The sequence below is a fragment of the Fistularia commersonii genome, chromosome 12 (genome assembly GCF_037954325.1).
Source record: "Fistularia commersonii isolate RoL2024-O1a breed Wild chromosome 12, RoL_Fcom_v1.0, whole genome shotgun sequence".
NCBI lineage: Eukaryota > Metazoa > Chordata > Actinopteri > Syngnathiformes > Fistulariidae > Fistularia > Fistularia commersonii.
This window is the reverse complement of record NC_141295.1, coordinates 19,354,155-19,377,702: the sequence shown is the minus strand read 5'-3', so window position 1 is coordinate 19,377,702 and position 23,548 is coordinate 19,354,155. Positions and strand designations below refer to the sequence as shown.

General features: G+C 52.8%; 1 protein-coding gene across 1 annotated transcript in view; it reads left to right on the top strand.

Moving 5' to 3' along the window:
• The window catches only part of grin2ab (glutamate receptor, ionotropic, N-methyl D-aspartate 2A, b), a 107,722-nt gene that overhangs the window by 83,325 nt on the left and 849 nt on the right, over positions 1-23,548 (top strand). Inside the window, exons 9-20 of the mRNA XM_086157584.1 lie at positions 963-1,077; positions 1,172-1,374; positions 7,533-7,701; positions 10,172-10,325; positions 12,551-12,676; positions 14,768-14,997; positions 15,895-16,055; positions 18,715-18,907; positions 19,290-19,523; positions 22,224-22,407; positions 22,485-23,238; positions 23,318-23,548. The exon at positions 23,318-23,548 is cut by the window's right edge and continues 849 nt beyond it. Of these exons, the coding sequence (XP_086013710.1) occupies positions 963-1,077; positions 1,172-1,374; positions 7,533-7,701; positions 10,172-10,325; positions 12,551-12,676; positions 14,768-14,997; positions 15,895-16,055; positions 18,715-18,907; positions 19,290-19,523; positions 22,224-22,407; positions 22,485-23,238; positions 23,318-23,548 (2,754 nt within the window). The remainder of the gene's footprint in view (positions 1-962; positions 1,078-1,171; positions 1,375-7,532; positions 7,702-10,171; positions 10,326-12,550; positions 12,677-14,767; positions 14,998-15,894; positions 16,056-18,714; positions 18,908-19,289; positions 19,524-22,223; positions 22,408-22,484; positions 23,239-23,317) is intronic.

Below are 23,548 nucleotides of genomic sequence, written 5' to 3'. Positions count from 1 at the left end.
AGGTGCCTTCAGCCTTCAGCTGCTGCAACCTTCACCCGAGCGAGAAGACGGGCGACTTTGATCGACATCCTCGCGTGAAAAACGCAAGATAGCAGAGTTCAACCGAAAGTAAAAAGCGAGGAAAAAAAATAAAAAACAGAAGTCACGATGCAAACGCAAGGTGGAAAATTCCGGCTTTGGTGAAATTCTATTTTGGTGGGATGATATTTGAGTTTGATATCAGCCGTCCGACCGCGTGTGACACGGTGTCAGGATGAATCAAAGCAGCTCCAATAAAGCGGAGCAAGTGTTAAAAGCGTTTCGTTAGTGTGTGTGTGTGTGTGTGTGTGTGTGTGTGTGTGTGTGTGTGTGTGGTGGGGGGGCAGCTGCTCCCCGTCCTGTTATTTTTGTTTTTCCAGACGCCGCTTTCGTTAACCCCCTCCGAGCCTGCCATACCCGGATTCGCCCGAATGCCTTGCTCAAGTGCGCCCGAGTCCTGTATCGCTGCTTCGCTTGAGAGAACGAGTAAACGTGTGTGTGTGTGTGTGTGTGTGTGTGTGTGTGTGTGTGTGTGTGGTGAGTAAGACAGCGAGGGGCCGTCCTGTTGCACCAGTGACTCGTCTCCAAGGCGCGTTTCTGCAGAGAAATCAATGCCGAGTGTTGACGGGGAGGGATGTGTGGCCTCTGACTCCGATCCTCCTCCCACACACACACACACACACACACACATGCACGTGTGCGCGCGCACACACACACACACACACACACAGTCAGCCATGCGTGTGCACACAGTGGGTGAACGCAGCATCGATTTGAAGTGGATACTCTCTCGCGATGATTACGGAGTGCTTAACTTGTTATTTCAAAGTTATCCGCTCTCGTGCACAGCCGCGCTAACGCGCCGCGCTAACGCACCGCGCTAACGCGCCGCCAAACAAAAACAAATAACGGCTTCCTCTGCTCTTCCTTCCCGTCTTCATCAGGCACATGATGCATGTGTGGAATGAGGGCAGGGACTTGTCCTTCACGCCGGACGGTTACCAAGCTAATCCCAAACTGGTTGTCATCGTCCTGAATAGTGAGAGGAAGTGGGAGAAGGTAATGACGTTTCCTGGTCCCTCAAAGAGCTGAATGGGTCAGAAGTCTCTAAAGATGGCCGCCGTTCACGCTGCTTGTGTTTGTGCACATTCAGATGGGTCGCTGGGAGAATGGGACGTTGTCATTGATGTTCCCTGTGTGGCCAAGGTATAATTCCTACGGGGACGAGGACGCTGACGATAGCCACCTCTCCATCGTCACCTTGGAGGAGAAGCCCTTTGTCATTGTGGACAACGTGGACATCCTCACCGGGACGTGCATGAGAAACTCCGTGCCCTGCCGCAAACATGTCAAAGAGTAAGTATGCTGGTCTCCACCATAAGGAACCGTCCTTTGTGTTTGCTTGTTCTTGTACTTGCTACAACCCCACCTCCCGGTTGTCCACCCCGCTGTGGAGATGCATGGAGCCGTTGATGGGCTTCAACCTCCGCAGCCTTGTTGATGGTGCGCGATCGCCGACCCCAAAACAAAAACGCAGCGCGCTATTGACTCCTCCGACGTTTCTAGTCTGAAAGCATCTCCTGGATGGTGAGAGAAGTGTGTGCCAGCCGTCGCAGTGGTCAGATCTTCCACCTCACAGCAAGAAGGTCCCTGGATTATGAATGAATGAATGAATGCGTCCCAGCTTCCGACCGCTCTCTGAGGTAGCCTGTGACCAACAAGGTGCCTTCACTCCACTTGCACCTTCTCCATGCTGAAGTGTCCTCAAGAAAGACAATAGTCTGGTCCCAAAGGTCTGTTTTGCTGCCTTGTACGGCAGTGAATGTGATCCAAGTGCTTTGAAACTGAAAGGTGTGAAGATGCCGTCCAGGTTCGCTCCCTTTGGTCGAGAAGAAGCTGCTCCCCTGGTTTACCAGGTAGCTGAACAGACATTATCAACCTGAAACCCGGCGAGCGGATCGTGGCTGACGGCTCACTTCTGGATAAAGTGTTCTCTCCGGAGCAGGAGTTTCTGTTTCCTTCGGCAGCAGTGATGCGCAGGCATGGCGGTGGTCAGACGTGCACCATCTCCTCCTAATGATGTCCTTCTCCCGGCTCTAAATGCAGACGGAGCTTTATGTACTGTTCCTATAGAAACACCGGCTCGTTTTTGCGGTCTGTTCGACTGAAGCCGCCGCCCGCCGAGCCCAACGCGACCCCTCCTTCAAAGGCACTTAGATCTTTTTCCTCCCGTCCTATCTTGGCACAAAATTCAGATCGTCCTTTTCCTGTTCAGCATTTCATGCATAGTTTGATAGTTCAGCCATTAGCTGTGATCTTGTTGCTATTAGTCTGCTATTTATAACGATTCTACAGAGTATGTTCTTCTACCAAAGTGAGGCCAAATGTGATCGTCGTGGATGTTCACCGACTCAGTTTCCGCTCCTCAGTTCCTTCCAGGTTGTTCCACCTGTTCCCCCTTCTGGTAAAGTATATGTTTGTTGTGTGAATCCTTTGTCCTGGTCCGTGCCCGTAAACTCCTCCGCCCCCCTGGAAAGATCCGGCGATACTGAGAAGAGGGTCGGACGGGTTGTCCAATCTAGGATTCAGGGGGAGCGGTGTGGTTTTCATCCTGGTCATGGAGCAGTGGACCAGATCTGTATCCTCAGCAGGGGCCTTGAGTGTGCCTGGGAGTTTGCCCAGCCAGTCTACATGTGTTTTGTGGACCTGGAGAAGGCATTTGACCAGGACCCGCAAGGAGTCCTGTGGCCGCATTGGCAGGCATAAGTCAGATTCATTCGCCGTGAGAATTGGACTCTGCTAGGGACCGGAGAGAGGGAAGGCTGGGGACCCAATCCTGGATAAGCAATAGAAGATGAATGGATGAACTGATGGATGGTTTGTAGTCCTGGTTGTACCTTTTGTTTGTATCTTTGGTTTGTAGTCGTGGTTGTACATTTTTTTCTTATTCCTAGTTTGTAGTGCCAATTGTACCCATTGTTTGTGCTCCTGGTTTGTAGTCCTAGTTGTACCCCTGGCTTGTTGTCCTTTTCGTACTCCTGGTCTGTATCCCTGTTCATACCCCTGGTTTGTCGTCCTGGTTGTACCCCTTGTTTGTAATACTGAGTTCCTGGTCATGTGGCTTCTGTTTTCCTGTCACAGTCAGGTCTATTTTTTGGATTGCAATGGCCATGTATTGCTACTTGTTCCTCTTTTAGAGACGCTTTTTCCACGCACTATTCTTAAACCCTGCCAAGATCTGCAACGGCCCAAGTCGAATGCTCAGACTCTTTCTCTTTTGTCCATTTTCCTAGCCACAACAGTCAGCTAATACCTGCCATCAATTAAACGTATTACTTCGCTCGATTTCCCGAATTGCCTTTGCACATGGACGTCACTTTGGTCCTAACTGAAGCACGTGGTCTTGAAAGTATGACATTGAAGGTGAAAGCTGGGTACCAAAGCGGCGCCGCCTGTGCTCCTGCCCGGAGAAAACCAATTCAAAGAAACTCATTACAAACAAACCGTGGCGTGAGCCGGTCCGGGAGAGCGGAGATGAAAAGGACGTCTCACTTGGGCCACTGCACTGCCTCCTGTCGTGTCCACGCATGGAAACCTGTATTTCCGAGCGACCGGCGTTCTCGCCGTAGTCTACTCCAGCTCCGGCCTGTTCAGAGACCTACAGCCTGACCTGTCTTGAACCCCTCCATGTTTTCCCTGTCGCATCTCCCCTCCGACATGCTGCAGGTGACTATTCGCATTGAATTCTTAATTCCTTCCCTGGCATTCATGACTCCCGGGGGAGTTGTCCTCCCTATATCTGCAGGCCGCTGCCTGGCTTCCCATGCCACAACCGGCCGCTTAGCTTCCCCCTCCCTGCGACGGCCACGCCACGACTCCACCTGGCCTCCACTCGGCGCTCCGCTGTCCCCGATAGCGAGATGTCAGTGCCCTCCAGATGGGACTGCAGAACTACTTTGGATCCTCTGCTGGAGGTTGATTACTGTGAATGGTGCTCCCGCTTCCCAGAATGCTCTCATTTCCCACAGCACGACTCTGAATCGGAAGAGCCTCCTTTTGTTCTTTTTCGCCGTTTTACCCGACACGGCTGCTTTCCTGCTCCCGAGAATCACCTCTTAGCGCCGCCGTTCTGCACTCGCACCTCGGCCCTGCTCACTCACGGGACACATTGAATTACCCACGAACCCTTGCTGGACCTACAAATTTAACGCTAAAAACATAACTCAAGTCATTTATTTGAATTGAATTCATTCTGTCCAGCACTCCGGGTCTCAGGGGTGTTGTAGCCTATCGCAGCTGTCATTGGGTGGTGGAATGATAGATCACAGGGCCACAGGTAGAGACATACAAGTGCTCACCTTCTCATCCACACCTCTTGGCAGATCAGGGTCTCCATGAACCTCCTGCATGGGTTTGGACTGTGGGAAGAACCAGGAGAACCCTGAGGAACCCCATGCCGACGAAGGGGGAACATGGAGACTCCACACAGGGACCTTCTTGCACCGCACCACTGGCTACCTCCATGCAATTTGCCACAAAAACGAGCATTTCTTTTGAAACTCCTCAGGCTTGTCGTGAAGGTGGACCTCTGGTTTAGATGGGGAATTATCAGCCGAGCTTATTATGTGTTTCTAAAACAAACAAAGTATCCAGAAGCTTCTTTGTCCGTGGGAGAAGAAACCGAAACACACACATGTGGCGGCAATCATGACACTGTGTGTATGGAAAAAAAAAAATCGGATATTTCGCAGATCGTCGACGAAAGTCTCGTTAAAGTTTTTCAAAGAAACTTCCTCTGGATTTTCTGACATCTCTGGTTTTGCTCCAATTATCTGCTGGATGTGGACGGCGAGGAGAGGCTCGGCATGTCGAGGTACAACAGACTCTTCCTTCCTCAGATTCCTGCAATTTGGCTCGCATCCGAATTGATGCGTTCAAGTTCAGAGCGAGTAAACATTAATTAGCGTTCGGGCACGTTCACTTCTCAGAGCGTCGCTCCTCCTGAAGGCTCGTTACAATCATCTCCTGGTGGCATCCAGAGGGCGACCCTGCAGGATCTGCACCTCTGGATGTCCAAGGATTGGACAATATAATCATGTCATGGAAAGAAAGGTGGCACCAAGGCGTGGCTGTTAGCAGTTAGCAGTTAGCAGTTAGCAGTTAGCAGACTTGAATTTCTTTACTTGAAGATGTTCCAGCCCTCATGCCAGAAGCTTCTTCACCTCTAATGACCTGTGAAGCTTCTGAACAGAGCTGCCAGGGTTTGGGTGGCTCGTTGTGTCAACGGACGAGTTAATCTGCAGAAACTAGGTCTCAGGGGGTTTTATGCTAATGAGGTGCCGTTCGTTGGAACAAAAGAGCAACTTAGTGGGATCAGCTGGACCTGAATGTGAAAAGGTAAAGCTAAACAAAGGAGTGACACCTGCTGGATCACATGGACTGAGGCTCCTGCGGACGTTGCCGGGGGGCTTCTTCGATCCCTATATTGGGCTTTGGATCAATACCAAGAAGAACCAAGACCTTCTGCACCCTCCAAGCAACCAGGAAAGATCCACCACCAGAAGCACCCAGGTAACGTCCACATGAGCCTCAGTTCATGAGATCCAACAGGTGTCACTCCTTTGTTTAGCTTTACCCTTTCACATTCTAGTCCAGGTCATCTCACTAAGTTGCTCTTTGGTTCCAACAAACCCCATCAGCATCACATCACCCTCAGATCTAGCTTGCTACATTTACATAACAAGCCACCATAAACTGGGCCCGTTCCAATACCTGGCAGTTGGGAATACCTGGGAAGTTGGGCTGAAACGTCTTAAAGTGAAGAAATTCAAGTCCAGTTGCCAAGACAAGAAGATTTTGACCGTCATTGACGGTGACCTGGATGGTTGAGGACGTCCACGGACACGATAGCGCGTTAGCTCTACCGCCTCACAGCAAGAAGGTCCCTGGTTCAATAACCTGGGGCCGTTATGTGAGGTTTCCCCGTGTCTGGATGGTGTTCCTCAGGTTCTCCGGGTTGAGATGTGAGGGTGTGAAGGTCCAGTTTGAAGTCCAACTCTCGCCCAATCAGAGCAGGGATAGGCTCCCGCAGCCCCGCCCCCACTTACAGCCTGTAATTTGTCTCAGAGAACACCTGAAGGTGCTGAGAAACATGAGGAACGTGTCTGATCGCCACTCACGGAGGATTTACCGAACCCAGCATGCTTCTCGAAGAGCCGCTTTAGCGCCTTTAGCGCGTTTAGCGCCTTTAGCGCGTTTAGCGCGTTTAGCACCTTTAGCGCCTCCTCTGTGTTTCTGCGCCCGGTCGCCCGTGTTCATGCGCAAACATGCATGTCCACAAACACATGGAAGCGCCGCATGACCTCCGTCGCTCCCCGCGTGTTGACACAAAAGCATGACGCGGATGCACAGATGCGCGCCGTGCACGCCTCCCCGGGGGGGAATACACCGTCACCGTTTGTGTTTGTGCACGTGTGTGTGTGTGTGTGTGTGTGTGTGTGTGTGTGTGAGAGTGTGTTTATGTGTTTACACAGCAACATAAGGACACATAGGGGCTCAGCTGCAGAGAGCTAATGTATACAGTGTATGGAAACACCTGGGGCACACACTGTATGTACACTGACTTATGCATGACACACACACACACACACACACACACACACCAAGCGTGTTGATACATCTCGCCGCCGTGGAGGGATCTATCAATCCTTTGATGGCTCGGTCTTTTGACCCGTCGCTTCTCCATTAGCGTCCTCTTGGACCGCAGTCGGCTAAAACTCAGAGTGAAAAGGTCACGGAGTTCCAGTCTGGACGGCTCACGTCAAAGATGGCCGACAGGGCGGGGTGTGTGTCTGCATGTGTGTGTGTGTGTGTGTGTGTGTGTGTGTGTGTGTGTGTGTGTGTGTGTGTGCGTGGGGGAGGGGGGGGGGTGATTACGGGATTCAAATGTGGTTTGATTCCTCGCGCGACGGCTGTCGGGAAAGTTTACCCCGGCGTCCGTCTGCATTTGGTGCGGCCGAGGTGTGTCGTGGGAGGACCTCCTTATGGGACGGGATGAGCGAATCAGGGGGGAGGAGGAGGAAAGAGAGGAGGAGGAGGAGGAAAAGGACGGAAGAGCAGAGCGAGGAGGGAGACGGGGGGAAGGACAGCTGATATTTTAATCATGCGGGTTGGTTGTTCTGCAGAGCCCGGCTCTATTTAAAGCCCAGCAGCATCTGCTCGGCACCCCTGTGTTTTCATGTGGTTCGGTTTGCCGGCTTTGACGAGAACATGCGCGCGCACACACACACACACATCGCGCACACACACACACACACACACTGCGTGCCCTTCGGCGGTATTTATGATTACGCGGCGCTATAGTGATGCCAGTTTTACAGTTTGATGGAGTCGCCAGATGTGGAGCGGCCGAGCAGGAAGCTCTCCACTGTATATGCAAAAAAAAAAAAGAAGAAATAAGGAAATAATTGTTTTGTGTGTGTGTGTGTGTGTGTGTGTGTGTGTGTGTGTTGCAGCAACAGCACGTCAGGCGGCTCCTACATTAAGCAGTGCTGCAAGGGCTTCTGCATCGACATCCTGAAGAAGATCGCCAGGAACGTGAAGTTCACCTACGACCTCTATCTGGTCACCAACGGCAAACACGGCAAGAAGATCAACAACGTGTGGAACGGCATGGTGGGAGAGGTACGGCCGCATCTCCACCCACACCTTCTTGTCCAGGATGGAAACCTCAGTGGAATCCGGGGTGTGGAGGAGGGGGTTTGTCCTCCACCCCTCTTCTAGAAGACACCCCGTTCATTGCCGTCATTCCTGTTTTATTTATTCTGCGGCTTTTAATATTTCTCAGCGTTTAATTGTATATTTGACTTCTTAATCCCCTGCGGCCGCCCAGCTCCTCCTCCTCCTCCTCCTCCTCCTGCACCCCGACCCAGCCCCTCGCTTTCCCTCCAGATGCATAATTTATGACGGCAGCGCCGTATTGCTTATTAGAGTTGGAGGACTTCCACCTCACAGCCTGGTAACGGGCATCTTTGGACCTTTTTTTTCTTTAAATTTAAATATGTATGTACATATGTGGGCGGCGCAGCGGTTAGCGCTTCCAGAAGACCCCTGGTTGGGTTCGTCTCTGCGTGGGGTCTCCATGTTCTCCACGTGTCCGCCTGGGGTTCCTCAGGGTTCTCCGGGTTCCTCCACCTCGTGCAGGAGGTTTTTGGAGGCCCGTGAATGATCTGCCAATGATAGGCTTGATGTTTACAAACCTCTGTGTCTCTCTATGTGGCCCCGTGATTGGCCCGGGGTGAACCCGCCTCATCCAATCACGGCCCGGCGAAGCTCCGCCCACCCCGGGACCCGCAGATGATGAATGGATGAATTATATATCTATTCCTTTGACCTAATTACCTGCTCAGGCGTTTTCCTTCACAGGAAAGGTTCACGGCCTGATGTCATGACTTGGACCTCAGCGTGATCCCAACATCTGGGTCAGGGGTGTCAAACTCATTTCAGGGCCACATCAGCATAATATAGTAGAAATGTAACCAAAAGTAATGTAAAAAAAATGCAACAACTCTTTAATATTAACCTTCTCAGGCTCAAATTAAGTTGTAGTTGCAGGAAAAATCTGATATTTGGCTGTCGCAAATCTGCAATATCTGCCTGGAGAAGGTTAATTACTCGTTCAAATCTGAAATGGCGAGATGCAGTCACTTTGCGGGTCACATGATCGGCATGAATGGTGGGAAATGTAGTTTGTGGTCAATGCAATCGGACCTTGTAAGACGTTCTCGCGGGCCTTATAAAATGCATCAGCGGGCCACATTTGGCCCGCGAGGTGATTGTATTTGGCCTGTGAACCAAAACCAAATGACCGTTAGCGTTAGCCCGCAGGGATGATGGCCCACAGTGCTAAAACTACAAATCCCACAATGCTCTGCTGGTGTTTTGGTGCAGGAAGTGAAATGAATACCCTTGTAGTCACCTTATGCTAATACTGACACCGTGCTGACTCTGAAAAGGAAAATAGGATTTTTCATGTGCGCAATATGAAGTTGTATATTGTATACCATCCACCTTTGCTTGTGTCATATTCAGTTTTCAAGCAAATCTGGTTTGGGTCCATCTGAAAATGGGAATCAGAATCAGAATACTTTATCGATCCTCCGGGGGGGAAATTGCTTTTCGTTGCTCCTGCTACAGTCAAGAGGGGAAGAATCAGAATAGACCTCTATATGAAAATAAATAAACTCGTGAGAAATAAAAATAAAATAAAAAGAACAGTACATATCAAGAGAAGTAAGATAAGATAAGATAAGATAAGATAAGATAAGATAAGATAAGAACAACTTTATTAATCCCGAAGGAAATTGTTGTGCCAGAGTTACAGAAAATATAACAGTAATAAATAATGAAAAGAAAAAGGCAGAATTAGAAATAAAAATAAACTATAAACTATAAAGTGTCTCAGTGAAACTATAAAGTGTCTTAGTAAACAAGTGAGGCAAGGAGTGCATAATAGTATGATAAAAAGAAAAATTGTAGTGTAGCTGTTATGCAATGAAATATTGCACAGTTCTGAATATTGCACAGTGAAGTAAATAAAAATAATGTTAAAAAAAAAAAAAAATGTAACATATACGCATGTGTATTTATTTGCATTTAAAAGATTCGTTGTTTTTCCGCTATATATCTTCGTTGGCCAACAACTTTGTCCCAGTTTTGAATTCAGCCCGCTGTGTATCGGAGTCTGACGCCCTCACCATCCTGAGGTTGTCCTACCTGAGCTTGGACAGGCAGCCTTTCAGAAACCCCTGCAGCAGCCGGGCTCTGCTGAACATCATCATCTTCACCGTCCTCCTCCTCCTCCTGCGTCAGAGGAGCGTCCGGACCGCCGGAGACGGCCAATCCGACAGCTGTGTTTTTGCCTTCCTTCATGCGATGTGTCTGGAAATGCCCGCAAACTGCGCTTGACATTCTCCGCATCCGTCCCCCTCCGTCACAGTGATATTTCACATCCCGCGCACCGGCCGAGGGGGATTAGCGTAGCGTAGCGTAGCGTAGCGTAGCGCAGCGCGGCTCACATTGTTTACCCAAACGTCCCGTCTTTCGTCCCGCCTCCGCCGGTTACCGTGCCGATATGGTCTCTCCCCTCCTCCAGGTGGTGTACAAGAAAGCGGTGATGGCCGTGGGTTCGCTGACCATCAACGAGGAGAGGTCGGAGGTCATCGACTTCTCCGTGCCCTTCGTGGAGACCGGCATCAGCGTCATGGTGTCGCGTAGCAACGGGACGGTTTCTCCCTCCGCCTTCCTGGGTGAATACACTCCTTCACACTCACGTTCTCCACGACTGGGGGCAGGGGAAAAAAAAGAAATCCAATGAAGAAACATGCAAGTGTGCAAAACTCTCGCACATAAAGTGGAATATTTTATTCGGCGGCTACATTCTCGCCAAATGACGGCGCTATCTGGGCCTCGGCGCCCTGAGCACATTAAGATTTCTGCCGGGGCGCAGGAAGTGGAGCGTGCCAGCTGTTTGGGGTTATTTTTTTGGAAAAGTCAGCTCAGACAAAGCGCCCTCTCCCGCGGTCGCTCACACGACCAGAAACCGTCACTCGTCTAATATCTCGCGGTACCGTCAGAGGCACGCTCTAATACTCACACACACACACACACACATACACACACACCGGGCGCGGAGGAGTGTGTCGCCATGCATGTGGAGCCCAAAAAGTGTGATCGGCACAGCGAGAGAATATATCAGGACGTTTGTTGAGTCGAGGATGAATGTTGGATGAACGCGCTGCGGACGTATGGGTGTGTGTGTGTGTGTGTGTGTGTGTGTGTGTGTGTGTGTGTGTGTGTGACATGGAGGCGCATTGTGTGTATTGAGCCTGGGCCCGGGTATCAGTGATGGTTCAGTTTCTCCCGCGCTCCTATTAGAAGCACCTCAGCGCACAATCTCTCAGGGTTGGCCGACCCTGGCAGTCACACACACACACACACACACACACACACACACACACACACACACACACACAATTTGACTGAGTTCAGCATCTCTGGCACTCAGCCCGACGTCTGAACCCGTGCCCTGCAACGCCCAGAGCAGGGACACACACACGGATCACACACACACTGATCACACACACACAGATCACACACACACAGATCACACACACACACACACACACACACACACACACACACACACACTCACACACACATGCCCACAGCAGAGCAGATCAGATCACTCCCCTCTCAGCTCCAATCCAAAGGAGTAATAAGAAATATGGAAATTTGCTCCATCAAACTCCCTTTGTTCCTCCATCTTCTCTCACTCTATCACTCCATCACTCATCCCTCCATTCATCCACCTCTCCATCCTTCATCATCCCTCCATCACTCATCCCTCCATTCATCCACCTCTCCATCCTTCATCATCCCTCCATCACTCATCCCTCCATTTGTCCACCCCACCCACCCTCATCCCACCATCTCTCATCTTTCCATCCTTCCATTCCTCACCCTTACTCCTTCCATCCATTCATCCCTCCATTCCTCATCCCTCCATCATTTATCCCTCATCCCTCCATCACTCATTCCTCCATCCATTCATCTTGCTACCCTTCATCCTTCCATCCCTCCATTCCTAATCCCTCCCTTTACCATCCCTCCATCCCTCCATCCTTCCATCCTTCCATCCCTCCATCCCTCCATTCCTCACCCTTACTCCTTCCATCCGTTCATCACTCATCCATCATCCCTTCATCCCTCCATTCCTCATCCCTCCATTCCCTCTCACTCCCTCCATCATTTATCCCTCATCCCTCCACCCCTCATCCCTCCATCACTCATCCCTCCATTTGTCCACCTCTCCATACCTCATCATCCCTCCATCCCTCCATCCCTGCATTCCTCACCCCTATTCCTTCCATCCGTTCATCACTCATCCATCATCCCTTCATCCCTCCATGCCTCATCCCTCCATCACTCATCCCTCCATTTGTCCACCTCTCCATCCCTCATCCCACCATCTCTCATCTTTCCATCACTCCCCCTTCCCTCCATCCCTCCATTCCTCACCCCTATTCCTTCCATCCATTCATCACTCATCCATCCATCCATCCCTTCATCCCTCCATTCCTCATCCCTCCATCACTCATCCCTCCATTCTCTCTCACTCCCTCCATCATTTATCCCTCATCCCTCCACCCGTCATACCTCATCCCTCCATCACTCATCCTTCCATCCATTCATCTTGCTACCCTTCATCCTTCCATCCCTCCATTCCTAATCCCTCCCTTTACCATCCCTCCATCCTTCCATCCTTCCATCCCTCCTCCTCCCTGTGTGTTCTGTCATCTCCTCCTTCCTTCCCCCAGCTCTCCTCCTTGTTTCTCATCCGATGTCTCTCCGTTCCCTTGCTTCTCCTCTCTCTCTCTCTCTCTCTCTCTCTCTCTCTCTCTCTCTCTCTCTCTCTCTCTCTCTCTCTCTCTCTCTCTCTTCTCTCCGTCTGTCTCTCCGTCTCTCCCCTCAGAGCCGTTCAGTGCATCGGTGTGGGTGATGATGTTCGTGATGCTGCTGATCGTCACCGCCATCGCCGTCTTCCTCTTTGAGTTCGTCAGCCCGCTGGGCTTCAACCGCAACCTGGCGCAGGGCAAAGGTAAACCGCCTCGCCGCCGCCGCCGGGCCGGGGTTTTTTATAGCGACCCCGTCTTTCGCCGAGCGTCGGTGACGCCGTCCTCCGGACGCCCCGCCGGCACCCGTTCCAGATTTAACATTCAAATCAGATGAGGCCCGTCGACCCGCTGGATTAGTTTTCTTTGATTTTTTTTCTCCCATCCCTTGTAGCACATCCTAACACACTTATATAAATCAACAGCATCATTATAATCAGTTTACTCTGAATAACACACACACACACACACACACACACACACACACACAAGGGTTGTTTTCTCTCTCCCCTCGGCTGTTCATGCAGACGGGCTGGAGTCGCGTCCCGCCTGCCTGATCTTAGCTCCGCCTGGAGGTGGTCTTGGTCTTGGTGGTCCGGTCCGGTCCGGCCCGGAGCGGGTCGGGTCGGGGCGGCGGCGTGAGCGCCTCATGTTTCCTTCGACAAACGTGAAATTTACTTCTATCATTCACATGTATGAATTGCAATCATGTGATCCCACTGATCGTACAAGGGCACAAAACTTTAACAAGTAATTGGTATTGAAAAATATAGTAATGCACTTTAAGATTACATGAGACTTATAAAGAAAGGGATTTTCAAACCATTTCCACATGTGCATATAAAATCTGAATTGAATCCCTGCCTACACCTTACAAACTAAAGAGAGTGCTATTAAATGTGTAAAGAAGAAAGTGTTCACCTGTAAATGTGTAAACTTCATCCATGAAACATGCAAACACATACAATACATACTGAAAATGCATGGAGTTGCATGAAAATTGAATTCCACCATATTCTTTTGTAGTGAAGCTGGTGACTAACTTTAAATTGCACATTTTTGCTAGCAATTAGCTAGCTGGCTTTTACCGCTGCGTCACTGATTCCTCAGCTATGGGTGAAAGTGGACGCTGTTTCCTCAGACCTGCCAGTGATTGGTCGATCTTATCTCTTCTCAGTTTCTTTGCAAGCTGTCATATTTTTCACTCTGATGAGTCTCGTAGTGGCGCCGTATATTATACTCTTTAAATACCGAAACTTGTTGCAAACACGCCAAGCACAAAGGTTTCCTGTGCGTCTCCGTAAATAAATAGGACGTAGTCCGTTCTTCTTTGAAAATTCTACACTCTTTATCTACTTTTCTCTATTTTGATAAAGACATTTTGGCTAATGAGGGAGTAGCAGGAGGTGGAGAACAGGGTAAAAACAACTTCATAACAAGCAGCAGGTGGTGCATTGATAACGTCTGCTGATTGGTCCGTCTCAGTGATGCAGATTGCCGTCTACTCTGACCAAAATAGTGAAAATTCTTGAATTGCATTTAATTAAAAAAAAATAAATCCTTGTCTTTTATGCATTTTTTCACTTTCAAAATCATACTGCGGGCCTGGTCGAACCCCTTTGTATGTTTGACACCCCTGATCTATATGGTGCGTGAATGAAAGAGTGAACGGTTGTGTCTCCCTACGATGTACGAATGAGAGGGTGAATAGTTTTATCCATCTATATGACGTGTGAATGAAAGGATGAATGGTTTTATGACTCTATATAACATTTGGATGAGAGGGTGAACGGTCGCATCGTCCATATGGTGTGTGAATGGTTGTGTGTGTCTACGGTACATCCCATAATGCTCCTCAAAACAGGACAGGGGAATGAATGAATGAATGAATGAATGAATGAATGAGTTTCAGTTGGGTCCTGCAGATGGAGACTTTCTGCTCAGGCGCCTCCAAAGCTGTAAAGAGTCACTTTCAAAGTGACGCCTGAATTGGACGCCTTCAAGCAAAGGGTGGAGGACGTTGGCGAGGGCGGAGGGAGGGGGTGACCGTCTTTGTGCCAAGGCTAAACTCTCCACCGGATCTTTAATATCATCCCAAATAAAAACGTCCTCCATCATCCGTCCCGGACGAGGATGGCGGGTCACGGTGGGACACGAACGGGAATCGGTCCGTTCAGACGTTATCTCCGGGTTCCGGGTTCCACTTTTGAACTTCAGGCATAACACCAGACGCCCGATCGGAGGTACGACATGTGACGTGACGATGCCTCCCTGTGCTTCCTCCCCGTGGCGCTCAGACCCGCACGGCCCGTCCTTCACCATCGGAAAGGCCATCTGGCTGCTGTGGGGTCTGGTCTTCAACAACTCGGTCCCGGTGCAGAACCCTAAGGGAACCACCAGCAAGTTCATCGTCTCGGTGTGGGCCTTCTTCGCCGTCATCTTCCTGGCCTCCTACACGGCCAACTTGGCCGCCTTCATGATCCAGGAGGAGTTTGTGGACCAAGTCACTGGACTGTCTGACAAGAAGGTGGGATCACACGCTCAACACACACACACACACACACATTGGCAGCGGGGGTTTCTCATGTCACGGCCGCCGGCCCTGCAGCCAGACAGGACTCTCTGGAGAACGCCCTCGGGCTTCAACAGTCCAAACCCTCTGGCCGGAGCTGTCACCACTCTAACAGCAGACCCGGGGGCGTACACACACCAACACAGCCTGCATGGATCAAAGAAGCATGTTTTTGGATGTGTGTGTGTGTGTGTGTGTGTGTGTGTGTGTGTGTGTGTGTGTGAGTGTGTCGTTTCCAGGGCTTGGCAGTGTCAGCAGAACCCCGGCCAGCCTTACGCTACAGTGGACACACAGCGATGAAGACTGATGGGTCCACTTTACTGTCTCTTCTTGTCACTTGTCCTTCTCCACCACCTCTGTTTGTCCCTCCCTGGTTCTCAAACATCTGCATCTCCTTCTTTGCTTCCTCTTTTTGTTGTTGTCTGACATTGGGGTGATGGCTCGTTGTCTGCCGCTCACCTGCTTCTTGCAGGTGGTCTTCAGAAACAAAAGGAGTGTTTGGAGACAAATGTTTCATTCAGGGTGGACCTCTAGTCCTAGAGGAGGTCCCCTGGGTCTCCATCACCGCTCTGAAGCAGGTCTCTATGGTCGCCACCTGCCACCTGAGGAGGAGTCAGGTCTCCACTGACACTTGCTCACCTACTAGTCCACTACCCAAAAAGATACCCTAAAAGATACCCTAAAAGATACCCAAAAAGATACCCTAAAAGATACCCAAAAAGATACCCTAAAAGATACCCTAAAAGACCACTGGAGCCTTTCACCTTCTCTGAATGCAGCTCTCCAGGTTTTCTCCTGGTCTTGTTTGACCGTCTGTCTCTTCTTCTTCTTCTTCTTCTTCTCCACCTCCAGTTCCAGAGCCCGTACTCCTACTCCCCGCCCTTCCGCTTCGGGACGGTGCCCAACGGCAGCACGGAGCGCAACATCCGCAAGAACTACCCCGACATGCACCAGTACATGACCAAGTACCACCAGAACGGCGTGCAGGACGCCCTGGTCAGCCTCAAGACCGGGTAATACCACCTGCCTCACCGGCACCTGAAAGGGCGGTTGCGCTCGGAGGAAGCGCGCGTGATTAAGGCCGCGGGAAGGCAAACAAAACGGGGTTTGGCAGCGAGCGGTCCGAGCCCTCGGGGCCTCGGCGCCGGCTCGCGGCGAATGTTTCTGTCACCGGCGGTTTAAATTGCAGACGCTGCCTTGGAGCGCTCATTACGGGGTTTTGTTTCTGCTGCTGCTGAGAGGAAAACTGCCAAAACAAGCGTTTTAATTTGACTCCGAGTTTGCTACCTCTTCTCCCCCCCCTTAAAACAAACCAACGGACAGGAGGCGGCGGCGCATTTTATGCATCTAATGGCCAGATAAATGGAAATTCTCCACTTTTTCCCCATTTTGAATTCAATTACAGACACTTATCAAGCAGAGCCGGTCTGTTTGCCGTCTCCCCCTCTAATAGGCCCGGATCGTACGGGATTGTTTGCTCCTCTGAAATGACCCGGCAGGAGTGATCGCTCACTCGGCGAGCCTCACTCCTCGGGGCCACTCGCATCCCAGAGGCCACCCGGGACGCCAACATCTAAAATTAGAGGGATGTATTGTTTGTAATTGCCTCGTGGTCTTTGGTGGATGATAGAGACAGAAAGCACAGAGCAGAAGGAGATGCTTGTTGTTCAGAGCTCAGGATGCTCGGAGTTCCACTTTCTCCATGTCCATATGGTCCTTACAGACCTCTTCTGCACCTGCCTAGGAGGCTCCTTGTGCGTTGGGACAGCAGAGGAACCAGGGGCCATCTCAGCTCCTAGAACCCTCTTAGCTCCTTCTCCGAGGCAGGGTCTTTTCACGCTTCAGTAGGAACCTGTGCGACATAGATGCTTGGTGATTGGTAGAACTCATTGGCCACACCCATTACCAGATACGTCTTGTGTATCCTGGAGTGCCATTTTGACTGCCCTGGTCGCTGGTCAGATGTTTTCTCTGGACAAAATAGAGCAAGGAAGAGGTCCGAGCTGCTCCTCAGAGGGGTTTCCAGGGCTCACATAGGAACATCTACATTTTGGTCTGGAGTTAGCTAATGGCTAACAGGGCTCTTCACAAAGCGAAGCAGTGCAGGGAGAAGATAAAAACACCTCAACCATCTGATGGTCAATGGTTATCATTCCAAGAACGCCGTGGCAGCTTCCACCTTCATGTTGTGCATGTCGTCTTCCTCTTCTTTGTCTTGGGCGGTATGCTTTTGAGAGTGGAGTTGGTCCGTACCCTGGTCCTTCACCGCCTGTGGCAATGCAAGACCAAAAGGTTCCCCCGGAGGAGGCGACTTCCTTGAAGCAAATTTTAGCCGGCGTGTTCTTAAAACCCCCCTACCTGAAAGCGTCCGGAGGAACAGGGTGCTGCTCTGCTCGCGGCTCCCACTGGCGGCGTATCCGGTCAGGTCGTACATCAAGCTCAGGTTTCTGGCGAGCCTGGACGTACGGGGCTCACGGCGGGGGGATTGGCTGCGTCAGGTACAAATTGCGCCGCTTAGGGTTGAATTGAACCTGTCGCCTCAGAATGATGACGGGACCCGGTCGAGGAGGAGGGGCTCGGTTGAAACAAAAGGCCTCGGAGCTGCCGGAGTGCCAGCCAATCACGTGGCTCCGATAGGGTTTTAAGAAAACATCCGAGAGGCTCATTAGTTCAGTCCCGTTCGCCCGCAGGTTCCTGAAGGCCATTGGACCTTACCATCAGGAATCTCTGACTGCCTGTCCTTTTCAATGGCTAACGTAGCTTAGCTCTCCAACTTGGTTCTCATGAGGGCCGACTGTGATTTGATTTCCTTTAAAAAGGGGAAATGTTGACGGTTGTTGGCGAAGATCTTGAGCACCCTGGGCTAGAACAGAAGACGTAGAACTCGTCACGATTCCCAGGGAAGGGGACTTCTTTGGAGGCTCCCGACGCTGGAGGGAATCGGGTCGATTTAGAAAACGCCGGCGTGTCTTAAGCCGCTTCCCAGCAATCTTCTCTCCCCAGCGAGACGGTTGTTTGGAAACGGCAAACGCGGCGACGGCGGGCGTCGCGCCGCCGCAGCCAATCCCCATGGCGCTCCGGCGAGGAGGCAGGATTAACCCTGGCGAGGGGAGGCCGCTCCATAACCGGGCTGAGTTATAGATCCAGACAACATGTCACACCTCCACCCCTTCAGAGGCCTCAATTAAACCGTGGTCTTTGTCTGCGCGGTGGAGAAGAAGGAGGAGGGTGGACAACCGGGGGGGGGGGGGGATTCTCACAGGAGGACACTAAAGCTCCTCACAACCAGAGAAGGTGAAGTCGGTAAATCATCACGGAGGATCGGCGTGTCTGGTGAAGGAGCAGAAGCTGAGATGGACCTGGCTCCAGAGCTTCTGGTCCAGGTGGTGTATTTGTGGAACCATGACATCCTTGTATGGAGTTTGGAGAGCGTTGGGGTGGCAGCCTTACTTGTACAACCAGAGGAACCTTCTTCACTAGCGATACCCTGCTTATGGAGGAGAGGCCACCATCTCCACATAGGCTGATGTTGCAGGAGCCCCTAGTTACGGGCGCCGCTAGAGGAACCTGACGTTCCTCCCGTGGCACGTTGTGGTGAATCCGTCCTCGGTAACCTGCATCTTCTGAACCCCACGGGCACCTGCAGATCTTGACATTGCGGTCGCCTCGCAGGAAGCTGGACGCGTTCATCTACGACGCGGCGGTGCTGAACTACATGGCCGGCAGGGACGACGGCTGCAAGCTGGTCACCATCGGCAGCGGCTACATCTTCGCCACCACGGGTTACGGGATCGCCCTGCAGAAGGGGTCCTACTGGAAGCGCCTGGTGGACCTGGCCATTCTGGGCATCATCGGAGACGGTGAGGTTCTTCCTCCCTCTTCCAGAAAGCTATCAGGGGCTACTCTTAACACGCCATTTCATCATCATTACTGTGTGTCCATGTGTGTGTGTGTGTGTGTGTGTGTGTGTGTGTGGCGTGCCGTGTGATGTTTACTCCTCCGGGTTGTCCCGTGGAGTAATGGTCCTGTGAGATGGTGCAAATGGGGGAATAAAAAGAATCAAACCGCTGGAACGGCTAAAGCGCTTGGTTTCGAGGAAGGGAGGCATGATTCCAGCCTTCTTCATCGCTCCATCACCACCCATTCCATCTTTCCGTTACACTACACCGTCTCCTCCATCACCTCCTCCGTCTTTGTCCCTCAAACCCTCCCCTCACCTTCGCCTCCTCTGGCCTCCGGCAGGTGAGATGGAGGAGCTGGAGGCCCAGTGGCTCACCGGGATCTGCCACAACGAGAAGAACGAGGTGATGTCCAGCCAGCTGGACGTGGACAACATGGCGGGCGTCTTCTACATGCTGGCCACGGCCATGGGCCTCTCCATCCTCACCTTCATCTCGGAGCACCTGTTCTACTGGAGGCTGAGATACTGCTTCACCGGCGTCTGCTCGGGGAGGCCCGGGCTGCTCTTCACCATCAGCAGGGTGAGGAGAAGATACACGAGAATCCTTCTCACGGTGCCTTCACAGAACCGAGTGTTCAAATGGATGGAAGAACGTGAAGGTTCCTGCAAGTCGGGGTTTCACGTTTCGGTTCCTCAGACGCCCGCCGGGCTTTAGATGGACACTCCTTCTCCTTCACACATCATCTGGAGACCATTTTCCGCAAGGCATCAATAAAGTACGATGACCTAAAAATAGCAATCCAACCATTCCCCCTCTTATAATAATAATGATAATAAGATTTGTGTTGCGCTTTTCATGGCACTCAAAGACGCTTCACAAGTAAAAAACAGAAGACACAGAACATACACTCAATTATTGGGAAGAAGTCCATGATTATGGAGCTCCGCGGGGGGAGGAAGTCCAGGGAGGAGCTGGAGGAGCTGCTTCGGTGTGCGGCCGAGTGTCATAGCCGAGCTGTGAGGAGGCGAGTGCTGGAGCTGGATGTCGGAGATGGTTGCTGGTGGAGGGAGAGATGGTGGAGCAGGAGGAGCGAGCAGGTTTCGGCCGATGGAAATGCCGTCTTGCTAGGCGCCGTCGGGATCCGGAGTTTCGAGAGGCTAGCCGGCTAGCTAGCCAGCCGGCCTGCTCACGTCGCCGGCTAGCTAGCCAGTCAGCCTGCTCAGGTCGCCGTCGGGCTCCGGAGTTACGAGAGGCTAGCCAGCTAGCCAGTACACTCAGGTTGTCGGCTAGCTAGCCAGCCAGCCCGCTCAGGTCGCCGGGTAGCTAGCCAGCCAGCCTGCTCAGGTCGCCGTCGGGGTCTGGGGTTTTGAGAGGCTAGCAGGCTAGCTTGCCAACCAGCCTGCTCGGGTCACCATCGGGGTCCGGAGTTTCGAGAGGCTAGCCGGCTAGCTAGCCAGCCAGCCTGCTCAGGTCGCCGTCGGGGTCTGGAGTTTCGAGAGGCTAGCAGGCTAGCTAGCCAACCAGCCTCCTCAGGTCACCATCAGGGTCTGGACTTTCGAGAGGCCAGCCGGCTAGCCAGCCAGCCAGCCCGCTCAGGTAGCCGGCTAGCTAGCCAGCCAGCCTGCTTTAGGTCGCCGGTGGGATCCGGAGTTTCGAGAGGCTAGCCGGCTAGCCAGCCAGCCAGCCTGCTCAGGTCGCCGGCTAGCTGCACCTGGCAGTTTGGAGCGACACCGGGAGCTTGCCAGGGATTGTCCAGGTGCGCCGTACCCAGGCAGCAGTGGTTGTTCCTCCCCACGCTTCCGATGGTTGCACCCTTCAGCCGGTCCAGCGTCCCACAGGTGGAAGTCCAGCAGCAGAACACATGCAGTCCAGGGGAGATGTTGTGGTTGTCAGATCCAGGTAGATTGGTGGAGAAACCCAAACAGTTACCGTAGCTATAAAGTGGTTTGTCTTTGGTTTAGTTGGTTGGTTGGTTGGTTGGTTGGTTGGTTGGTTGGTTGGTTATCCCTCCATCCCGTCCCTGCTGCTCCACAGATCCATCCCTGATGAATATTCCAGAGCTGTATATCTAGTTTGCCTTCCTCCCTGGTGAGGAACCCCAGCTCTGGTCCTTCTGGTCCTTCATGGACGTTGTCAGGGCAGGTTTTCTGACCCACCGAGCTGCTGAGGACCCTCATCTTCTCCCCTCTGATGTATCATCTCTCTGCACTATCCGGTGAAACCTTCATCTCCAGCAGGCTGAGCAGCCCGTCAGTGACCGGATGTGTGTGTGTGTGTGTGTGTGTGTGTGGAGTTACATGCGTTGCGTGGGTTTTTATTTTCCGGTTCGACACAAATCTCTAAAAGCAGCCGTAGGTGTGAACGTGCACGTGAGCGTGCGCGGCGGTCTGCGTCCGGACCTGCTGGACCTTCTCACCAGGACCTCATGCAGATGAATGAGTGAACGTGAAGCTGTCATGGAGGGAGAGTGTGTGTGCGTGACGGAGGCTCGGCTGGGTTGCAGGAGGATGAAATTACTGTGGGATTGGAGCGGCGGGAGGGGGGGGGGCAAACACTCGCTCACACACACACACACACACACACACACACACACACACACACACACACACACACAGGTCTGGTGAAAACCAGGTTCAAACAGTTCACCATTCTCAGGTGCAGAGAAGGTGAGGTACGGATTCGACCGCACACACACACACACACACACACACACACACACACACACACACACACCTACACCCACACAAACACACAATTTATAAATGAGCAGAGCCAGACCAGACCAGCCCTCCATAATTCATGTGTCATGTCTCTGTGTGCGGCAGGGCTTTTATTCCAGACGAGCAGCGTTTCACACATCAAGTGGTTTACAAAAAGAGTGCGATTTGTGCACCAGTGTGTGTGTGTGTGTGTGTGTGTGTGTGTGCCATCGGCGCGGCGAGGCTGGAGGTTAAGTGGCTCGTGGAAGAACATCTCCCCGCACTAACACACATACACCCCTGTGACATCATCACCTAAATTAAATTCTCCATCTGAAAATATTCTGGGATAAAACGCGGGTTTGCAGGGAAACGTTGATCCGTGCGGAGAATGAAGATCCATCTGTTCATCATCCACGCTCATCCTGGATCCATGGAGGATGTTCTCCCGACTCGGTGAACCTCCTGCATGCTGTTTTTGGAGAACCGAGAACTCGGGACCTTCCCGCCAGGAGGCGGAGGAGCAAACATCTCGTATCCCCGCGCTGACACATCTAACTGTACGTTGGCCTCCTCTCAGGGAATATGGAGCTGCATCCACGGCGTGCACATCGACATGAAGAAGAAGACTCCGGAGCTGGACTTCAGCCCGCAGGCCAACATGCTGCACCTTCTCAAGTCGGCCAAGTCCATCGCCTTGTCGTCTCCGAAGCGCAACACGGTGCTGCTGCAGCCCAGCATCCTGGACATGGTGTCGGGCAAAGGTAGGCTCGGCGCCGCTTCCCGCACGCCTCGTCCGTCGGCGTCCGCCGTCTGAGGCGCATCTCTGCTCGTCTCCTAGGTAACTCGCTCCACGGCCTGCCTCCGAAGGGTCCCGGTCTCTATAGCAACGCCACCGGCCCGCAGGGTTTCCTGTCATTGTCCGGCCGACACAAAAACCTCCTCAACAACGCCGCGCCGTTTCCCGGGCAACAGAAAGGCCCGGCGCTCCAGACCAGCCCCGGCAAGCCGCAGCTGTCCGTCACCAACGACAACGGCAAGACCCGGCTGGCGGCGCCGGCGTGCCCGCCGTCCAAACCCCGCGCCCTGTGGAAGAAGAGCGTGGAGACGCTGAAGACGCAGCCGAGCGCGGCGTCCCCCGGGGCTAGCCCCGCCCCCGCGCCCGGGCCCGGCCCGCCGCAGATGAAGAGCCAGCGCTACCTCCCGGAAGAGCCGCCGCACTCCGACATCTCCGAGTGCTCCAGCCGCCCGCCGTCGCACAAGGACTCCGAGTCCATGGCGGCGAGGGGCGGCTTCAAGCCCGTCAACCAGCTGAGGAAGCGGGGCGGCGGCGGCAGCGGCGGCGGCGGATCCAAGATCTACTCCATCGACTCGGACCAGGCCAGCCTCCAGTCGGCGCCGCCGTACCAGCGTGACAGCCAAGGCGGGGACGACCACTACCCTCCCGATTTGTTCCCCGCCGACGCCGCCTACCCGCACGGGCACGACGCCCCGGTGCTGCAGCTGAGCGCCAGCCTGCTGCACCACAGCCACAGCGCCGAGGCCGACCTGCACTCCCTGAAGGACAAGAAGTACAGCACCTACACGCACAGCAGGTAGCCGCCGCCGCCGCCGCCGCCGTTGCAATCATCTCGCGCGCGTCCGTGTTGTGATTATGGCGTTTTTTCCTCGCAGTGCGAAGGATAAAACCAGCGGTTCCTTCGACGCCCCCGGAGGCGGCGGCGGCGGCGGCGGCGGCTCTGCCACGGCGGGCCTTCGCCCCGGACACTGCCGCTCCTGCCTGTCCAAGCTGAGCGGCTACTCCGGCCTGTACACGGTGCGCTCGCCGCAGGCCCGCTGCGACGTGTGCGCCCACCTGGGCAACCTGTACGACATCAGCGAAGACCACCTGCACTCGCACTACTC